Source organism: Mandrillus leucophaeus, unplaced genomic scaffold (genome assembly GCF_000951045.1).
Source record: "Mandrillus leucophaeus isolate KB7577 unplaced genomic scaffold, Mleu.le_1.0 Scaffold206, whole genome shotgun sequence".
In the NCBI taxonomy this organism is placed as follows: Eukaryota; Metazoa; Chordata; class Mammalia; order Primates; family Cercopithecidae; genus Mandrillus; species Mandrillus leucophaeus.
The window spans coordinates 1,854,168-1,863,128 of record NW_012102099.1 but is presented as its reverse complement, the minus strand read 5'-3'; the positions used below and the strand labels follow the sequence as shown (position 1 = coordinate 1,863,128).

Genomic DNA, 8,961 nt, shown 5'->3' with positions numbered 1-8,961 from the left:
AAAAAAAAAAATACAAAAAAAATTAGCCAGGCATGGTGGCGTGTACCTGAAATCCCAGCTACTCGGGAGGCTGAGGCAGGAGAATTGCTTGAACCTGGGAAGGCGGAGGTTGCAGTGAGCCTAAATCACGCCACTGCACTCAAGCCCGGTCGACAGAGTGAGACCCTGTCTCAAAAAAAGAAAAAAAAAAAAAAGACTAAGCTTGGCCAGGCGCGGTGACCCATGCCTGTAATCCCAACACTGAGAAGCTGATGCAGGAGGGTCGCTTGAGCCGTGGAGTTGGAGGCTGCCGTAAGCCACGGTCACACCACTGCACTCCAGCCTGGGTGACAGAGCAAGACCCTGTCTAAAAAAATAAATAAATAAAATAGTAAAAAGGCTAAGCTTGTACCACAGAGTCTTCAAGGTCCCAGACCCTATCTATCTCATGCTCCGCCATATACAGCGCTGGCCCTCGGGTCAGGGTGGTGTCATCACTCCACTGTCCAGCCAGAGGGAAGGAGAGGCATCCATATCCCGGGTCCATTTAGCTATAAGAGAAGCTTGAAAATGGCCGTGAGTCGGCCTCATGTCCAGTTGGAACTAACTCATCAGGGTGCGGAGCTCCAGTCTTCTCTTTCGGCAAGGAGAAAGCATTCGTATCACTTCTTGCTTCTCAAGCCCTACTGTTTCAGCGATCCTCATTGGAGAGGAATCAGCAGTCGAAAAAACAGCGGGCCAAGCGCAGTCGTGACGTGGCGTTAAGAGAGCGGAAGTTGTCAGATTTCACCGGGCCGTAAAGCGCGCTGGCTGTGTCATCTTCCGGTTAGCGACAACGGCTCTGACTGTCCGGCAGTCCGCGTGGCGCCCGCACTGGCCTTCCTGCAGGGGACTCTGCCGGAGCTTTGCCAATTCCGTTTGTTTCCCTGTTGTCGCCCGCTTCACCCTGGATCATGTTCAAGAAGTTTGATGAAAAGGAAAGTGTGTCCAACTGCATCCAGTTGAAAACGTCAGTTATTAAGGGCATTAAGAGCCAACTGGTAGAGCAGTTTCCAGGTATTGAACCATGGCTTAATCAAATCATGCCTAAGAAAGATCCTGTCAAAATAGTACGATGCCACGAACATACAGAAATCCTTACCGTAAGTGGAGAATTACTGTTTTTTAGACAAAGAAAGGGGCCTTTTTGTCCAACTCTAAGATTGCTTCACAAATACCCTTTTATCCTGCCACACCAGCAGGTTGATAAAGGAGCTATCAAATTTGTACTCAGCGGCGCAAATATTATGTGTCCAGGTTTAACTTCTCCTGGAGCTAAGCTGTACCCTGCTGCGGTAGATACCATTGTAGCAGTCACAGCAGAAGGAAAACAGCATGCTCTGTGTGTTGGGGTCATGAAGATGTCTGCAGAAGATATTGAGAAAGTCAACAAAGGAATTGGCATTGAAAACATCCATTATTTAAACGATGGGCTGTGGCACATGAAGACATATAAATGAGCCTCAGAAGGAATGCATTTGGGGGGCTAAATGTAGATATTGATTGTGTCGTACGTGTGTTTGTGTCTGTGTGTGACAGCGTGAAGACAATGCCTCTGTGGTTATGCTAAATAAGTTTAACAGATACTTTATAGAAAACAAATCAGGGTGCTCTTACCACAGAGGAAATAACAAATTAGGGGACAAGCAGTAAGCAGTCGGCTACACTCTGGAATGTGAAAGGAATGGCTGGACTCTGTGACTCCCGGCAAACTCCACAGCCTCTAGTTGTCTTCTTAGGAAGCTTGGAAGCAATCAAGAATGGTCTAACATCAAGATGTCTACCACAGGGCCCTCTACAAAAGCAGCCTCGGGGACTCTGGCCTTTCCTTGAGACCTGCATCTCTTCCCTTCTTCATCGCCTGCTAGTGAACTAAGGCTGCCGCTAACCTTCTTCATCCTTTGGTGGCAAAGTAGAAAGATTCCAGAATTAACTTAGACCTTTCTAAAGACCTGGGTTCAGTGGCAGCTGGCATTGACTGAGCACCCGCTATGTGCCAGGCACTGTGCTGGACGCATTGTAAGGACTATCTTACTTATTCCCCACAGCAGCCCTCAGAGGGGATGCTGTTGTCCTCTTTTTACACATAAGAAAACTGAAGCTCAGAGAGGGAACTGCCTTCCTCAAGGTCACCCAACTACAAGTAACAAAGCCTGTGCTTGTAACACCAAAGACCACTTCCCGCTGACCCTGTGCCAGGCTTGTAAGTTTCTCTGGGCCTCCATTCCCTCCTGTAGGAAATTGGAGGGGTTGGAGTGGCTCCAGTGAGCGCTCCCCTTCCTGAAACTCATACTAATCTAGGGCAGCCAAGGCTTAGCCCCCCCAGCCTGTGAACCTCTCGCAGTGCCCATAGCCATGCCCTCCTCCATCCAGGGGCTGACAGGTGGGAGGGGTAGCCCCGCCCTGGGGAGTGGACTTACCTGGCCTCTCTGCTCAGAGATCATCAATTATGAATTTGACACCAAGGACCTGGTATGCCTGGGCCTGAGCAGCATCGTTGGCGTCTGGTACCTGCTGAGGAAGGTGAGTAGCCGGGACCTGGGCAGAAGGGGAGGATGGGGTTGACAGGGCAGGGTGGGGCACAGCAAGCTGGTCTCACTCCCTGCTTTCCTCAGCACTGGATTGCCAACAACCTTTTTGGCCTGGCCTTCTCCCTTAATGGAGTAGAGCTCCTGCACCTCAACAATGTCAGCACTGGCTGCATCCTGCTGGGCGGACTCTTCATCTACGATGTCTTCTGGGTGAGTCAGGCAGGGATACCAAGGATGTCTGGCTCCAGGACCATCTCATCTTCCTACTGCCCTGCCTCTCTGGCCCAAGTGGCAGTCATCTGATAGAGAAGAGCTGTTTTGGGCTGAAGTTCCAGACCCCAGAGCAAGTCCTCTCTGGGCCCATGTGTGAGATGGAGCCAGAGAGAGCAGATTCTACCTCTTTCTGAGAGCACACTCATGCCCAGTGCCTTCCAACCACCTGCATATCTTCCTTGCCAGTAGGGGTGTTACCTAATCCCATGTCTCCTCGGCAAGGGAGTTGAGACTCAGAGAAGTTCAGGTAGGGGTGGAAGAATGTTGATGAATGGGCCCAGCAAGGGCATTGACCTGGGAGGACAGGCCATCTGTGCTCAGCTGCACACCAGCCCTGGCCTGTGATGCCTCTCACATTGACTCTGAGAGGCATCGCAGAGGGACTGAAGTCAGCTTGACTCGGGCACCCTTTTCCTGGCCCCAGGCAGCCTCTTCTCTTGAGTGGGTGGCGCTGGGGGATTTTATCACTTGGGAGGAACAGAACTGTGAACAAACATAGGCTGCCTGGCTTGGGCCATCAGAGGTCCTTTCTATACTCCCTCGAATTTCCCCTCTTTGTTGCCCAGAACCAGTATCAGTGGCCACTTCACCTCAACTTCAGATCTGCACCAGAGCCCCTCCCAGCTCCCCTCAGATTCCAGGCAACAGCACTTCTAGAAGCCCAGGGACAGCCATTCTTCCCCCACAGCCCCTTCCTTCCTTCATACTGCTCTTTTCTCCTTCTAGGTATTTGGCACCAATGTGATGGTGACAGTGGCCAAGTCCTTTGAGGCACCAATAAAACGTAAGTGACCGCCCCGCCATAGGGAACCCCTCCCCTACCCCTGCCAGGCCATACCCCCACAGCCCGTTTCAGTCAGTGCATCCCCCTATCTCTTCCCCATGTACCTCTTCCTCCTGTGGCTCTCCAGCCTGGTTTCCTTATCCTCATTGATTCATCTGACTGTGTTCATCGTGCCCAGGCCCCGGCCTCTGGCCACTTGGTCATGGTGCAGCATGGTGTGAAATGAGGCAAAATGGGAGCAAGCGTAGAGGGAACTGTTTAACCCAACCCGGGGGGCACATGCAGGGGCTTTCCAGGAGAGAAAACCTCTAAGCCGAGACCTGTAGCACCCCTCACTGGGGTCCCCTTGGCACCTGAGTGTCAGATGCTATCTATCCCGTGCCGCTTAAACTGCCTTGGTTTTGTTCTTCAGTGTATCCACTCTTTATAAGTAATAGAAAATCCACCTACAGGTTAAGCGTCTCTAATCCGAAAATCTGAAATCCAGAATGCTCCAAGACCCAAAACTTTTTGAGCACTGACATGACACCACAAGTGGAAAATTCCACACATAAGGACTTAACAAACTGTTTCATGCAGAAAATAGCATTTTAAGTATTGTATAAAACTCTTTTTAGGAGGCTGAGGCGGGAGGATCACTTGAGGCTAGCAGTTCAAGACCAGCCTGGGTAACAACAAGACCCTATCTCTACAAAAAATTAAAATATTAGCTAAGTGTGGTGACACACACCTGTAGTCCTAGCTACTTGGGAGGATCTGAGGCAGGAGGATCACTTGAGCCTGGGAGATCCAGGCTGAAGTAAGCTATGATCATGTCCCTGCATTCCAGCCTGGATGACAGAATGAGACCCTGTCTCTAAAATTTATATGTGTATATATATATGTATGTATATGTGTACATATATAAAACTACCTTCAAGCTATATGTATAATATGAATTTCATGTTTAAACTTAGGTTGTATCCCCAAAATATTTCATTATGTATATGCAAATATTCCAGAATTCAAAAAAAGTCTGAAACATTTCTGGTCAAACCATTTCAGATACGGGATACTCAACCTATATAACTGTCTTTAAACAGCGGGAAATTTTGTCATCTCACACTATAGCAAGCCCAGGGGTAGAAGGCTCAGAGTGGGTTAATAACCCTCTCTTCACCAAGAGCCAAGGTTACTTCAGGAGCATTCTCAGCATGTCCACCTGCCCCTTGGGTCATCCCTTCATGGTCCCAAGATAGCTGCCGCAGCTCCCAGCATTGACTCCTCACAAAGCCATGTCCAGAAAAAGAAAGGGGAAATGATGTCTCAGGGAGGGATGGTTTTCCCCAAATCTCCCGTGCAGCCTCCCTCATACTTTATTGGCCAAAACTGGGTCACAGGCCCAAGTCTAAACCATTCACCAGTGAGGGGGTTAGGAAACATGATTGGCTTAGAGTTTAAGCTTTAGACTAGCGGAGAATCACCTCCTGGGATTACAAGGCTCAAAGAGGGGAACAGAATCCATCAGGCATGCTAGCAAGGAAGAGAGGAAGATGCTGCCGGGAGGGCAGGCAACAGTGAGCATGTGCCATGAAAGCACTGGCTCGTGGCAACAGGCAGTCGTCGGGGGAGACTTGGGGAGATTCCACTCAGGGAATCAAGAAACAGTTGTCTTTCTCATGACTCACTCTCCACCACTGTGGACAGCCTTTCTCCCTGCGTTGGGGAGAGCTTCATGGCCACAAACAGCTCCTGAATTCTGTGGTTCCAGCTTAGTGACCCCAGAGGAAAACAGGTTTCTCCCAGCTTTGGCCTCAATAAACCTATAAGGCCTGGCCTGGCCCGTGAGCCAGACGCTCCCACTGGAGAAATGGAGGATCGCAATGGACAGGCCAGGGTCACTGCCCTCTCCAGTGCCTGGAGGCAGAGTATTAGAATTGGCAGCCCCCGAGAACCAAGTGTACAAGGGGAGGGCAGTTCTCCAGAGCAAGGGAACAGATGCTGGGCCAGCCGGAGCAACAGCTATTCCCCACATGCCTTGATGGATGAGTCCGGAAGTGTCGAAGCCCAGAGAACCCAGCCAGAGTGTCAGGAAAATCTTTTCTGGGTCATGAAGGATGAATACACATTTCCCAACCATGCAGGGGCAGCATGGGCATTTGAAAGATAATGTACAGCTTCAGCAAAGGGCTGGAGGCAGGAAGGTGCATGGAGGGACCTGGGAGCAGAGAATCAGGGAGTGGGCGTAGCTGAGTTCAGGGAAAAGAGGCTGGAAAGAGGTAGGCAGAGGCCAGATTTGGGAAGCCAAGGATGCCTGTCCAAGGAGCTTGGACACTGCCCCGCAGGCCACCGGAAGGCTCCGAGCAGCAAAGTGGTGCTGTCATATTTGGTTTCTGATACTTAGGGTCTGGTTTTCCGGGCTAGGGGGAAGACCCACTGCCTTCTACTGCTAGGACTAGAGCTCAGTGGCAGAAAGGCAGAACAGTGAAGTGCACATATGCTGAAGTCAGGCTGCCTGGACTTGAATCTCAGCTCTGCCACTTGCTGACTGTGTGGCCTTGGGGAGAAGACTTGTCCTCTCTGAGCCCTGGTTTCTAGAACTGTAAAATGGAGACTATAGTCTCTGCCACTCAGAATTGAATGGTACCAGGATTGAGAGAGAGAATCTGCAAATCACTGTGCGTTGTACATACAAGGCAGGAAGAGGGAGGCAGGGCAAGGGTACCTATCCATGTATTAGGGAAGCACAAGCTTACCCAGAAACCCTGTGTACCTCTGTGTACATATTGTTGGCCAGATGAAGGTTGCAGTGAGCCAAGATCGCACCACTGCACTCCAGCTTGGGTGACAGAGTAAGACTCTGTCTCAAATATATATACATATATATATATATGTATGTATGTATAAAAAATAAAAATTTTTTTAAAATGGCCAGGTGTGGTGGTTCACACCTATAATCCCAGCACTTTGGGAGGCTGAGGCAGGCAGATCACAAGGTCAGGAATTCGAGACCAGCCTGACCAACATGGTGAAACCCCATCTCTACTAAAAATACAAAAATTAGCCGGGCGTGGTGGCGCACGCCTGTAATTCCAGCTACTCAGGGGGGCTGAGGCAGGAGAATCACTTGAACCCAGGAGGCGGAAGTTGCAGTGAGCCGAGATTGTGCCACTGCACTCCAGCCTGGATGACAGAGCAAGACTCCATCTCAAAAAGAAAAAACATATTGTTGGTCAGAGCTGACCCCCTACCTGCATGTAAGGAATTCAAGGAACAGGATTTTCCTGAGTGGCTTAGTCTTGCACCACACTTGACCTGTCACCTGGAAAGGCTGCCTCACACAAAACCAGGACTGGATTAGTAAAGAAGGCATGGGGTAGCAGTTAACAGTGTGTACAAATCATCTAATCTTCACTACTACCCTAAGGGGTCTGTTCTGTTGTCTACCCATTTCACAGGTGAGAAAACTAAGGCAGGTAAGTAAACTGTGCAGAGCACAGAGCTAGGGCTCATACCCACAGACTCACAAGTCAGACTTTAAAGCCCACTTGTAACTGCTCTGCTTGCAAGGCCCTATGGATGAAATCCAGTTACAACCTCCTTTTGCTATAACTAGACACAGAGGGAGACGTTTCTCCCTAATCTGTATTTGTTCAAACAAGCTATCCAGCAAGATTTCTGAGTGAGGGGCCTTAAGGAAGGAATCTGCGGGTGTGTGGCATTTTCTCCCTCAGCAAATACAGAAGGAGCTTATAGCCCAGGCTCACCCTGCTTCAGAACAAGGGCCACCATCTGTCCATACCCCTGTTGTGAGATGGGAAACCTCGTAGATGTTGGCACTGTGTGGCTCTTTTCTTATATACTGGGCTTTAGTGTCAATCCCATTTAACCAAAGTGTTCTATAGCTATAAAAAGGCATTGAAATTGTATGGTTATTTGAGTTACAGCTCAGTAAAGGCATTAAACCTTCAGCCTAGATGACCCGATTCCTCCCCCCTCTAACCAGCTGTGACTCAGATGGAGACATTGCCCTGCATCCTCTCACCACCTCATCCCCCACGTCCCACCCAGAAACACAAATGTGTGAGTTTCATACAACAAGAATGCGGGTTAGGAGTCAAATTAAGCTGGGAATACAAAAATGGGCCGGGTGCCTATAATCCCAGATACTCAGGAAGCAGGAGAATCACTTGAGCCTAGGAGACAGAGGTTGCAGTGAGCCAAGATCATGCTATTGCACTCCCGATTGCAATCCTCATTGCCCTCGGCAATAGAGCAAGCCCCTGTCTCAAAAAAAAAAAAAAAAAAATACAAAGTAAACTGGGCTCCAGCTGACTCCTCACATCCCCGCCTCCCCCTTCAGTGGTGTTTCCCCAGGATCTGCTGGAGAAAGGCCTGGAAGCAAACAACTTTGCCATGCTGGGACTTGGAGATGTCGTCATTCCAGGTGAGCCTGCTAGGGTGGGGGTCATGTGAAAGGGGTGGAGAGAGTATTCCCTGGAGCAAGGCGATTACTGCTAAACAGACAGGCTTACCAGCTTAGAAAGAGAAAAAGTAAGGCTAGATCAGGCCGGGCTCTGGTGAAGGGTTCCACCTTAACATCTATTTACAGAGTGCCAATCAGGTGCCATGCTCCAGGCTGGGCCCTGGTCAGGCGTCATTGAACAAAACTGTCTTCACAGAGCCTCTGGTCTAGGTGAGCAGATGTTGCTCAAGAACTACAAAAGTAAAAGTCTAATGACAGACTGAGGTACACTCTGAAAAAGCACATTTCATGACAATCTTAATGGACTGAACCCCTCTCACACACACCCACACATACACATACCCCTTCCCAGCGTCTGCAAGCATCACAGATGTACCAGAATGGCCATAGCCCCCTTGCTTCTCCTCCCTGTGCCAAGATGTCTCCAGGGAGAACACACACGTGGGCTCCTGTGTCTGCACTCTCAGCAGAGGAGCATGTGCATGCAAACCTGCTTGTCTGCAGAAGCTGGCCTTTGAGCCCCTGGATCTGCGTGTGGGTTCTAGTCAGTGTGTCAGTGGGTATGGACACAGGGGCCCCGTCCACAGTCCAAGCAGGAGAGCACATCCTGCACACCCACAGCCTGGCCTCACCTTGGGGCAGGAGCAGCTCAAACTACCAGTCAAGAAAGAGACTAATGGCAAAGCTGAGCTGCCACTCTGAAGGCAGCTGAAGTGACTGAGGCTCAGGTGGTGTGTGTCTGCTGATCTGGGCTCAGTAGTGGGGGCAGTGAACCCAGGGGACGTACTTGTCTTCTAGTCTCAGAGTCAGAGGGTTAGAAGCTTGCTTAAAAGAAGAAAGTTTTGCCGGGCGTGGTGGCTCAAGCCTGTAATCCCAGCACTTTGGGAGGC

At 50.0% G+C, this 8,961-nt stretch overlaps 2 protein-coding genes across 2 annotated transcripts in view; both read left to right on the top strand.

Moving 5' to 3' along the window:
• The window catches only part of HM13 (histocompatibility (minor) 13), an 80,505-nt gene that overhangs the window by 57,769 nt on the left and 13,775 nt on the right, over nucleotides 1-8,961 (top strand). Inside the window, exons 6-9 of the mRNA XM_011979878.1 lie at nucleotides 2,456-2,541; nucleotides 2,634-2,759; nucleotides 3,549-3,606; nucleotides 7,949-8,032. Of these exons, the coding sequence (XP_011835268.1) occupies nucleotides 2,456-2,541; nucleotides 2,634-2,759; nucleotides 3,549-3,606; nucleotides 7,949-8,032 (354 nt within the window). The remainder of the gene's footprint in view (nucleotides 1-2,455; nucleotides 2,542-2,633; nucleotides 2,760-3,548; nucleotides 3,607-7,948; nucleotides 8,033-8,961) is intronic.
• LOC105539500 (malignant T-cell-amplified sequence 1-like) lies at nucleotides 817-2,265 on the top strand. The gene has a single exon (XM_011979814.1). It carries the CDS (start codon nucleotides 933-935, stop codon nucleotides 1,476-1,478), a length of 546 nt encoding a protein of 181 aa, XP_011835204.1. The 5' UTR covers nucleotides 817-932; the 3' UTR covers nucleotides 1,479-2,265.

Coding starts and splice junctions, on each gene's coding strand:
- LOC105539500 (XM_011979814.1), top strand. CDS start 933: ATGTTCAAGAAGTTTGATGAAAAGGAAAGTGTGTCCAACTGCATCCAG.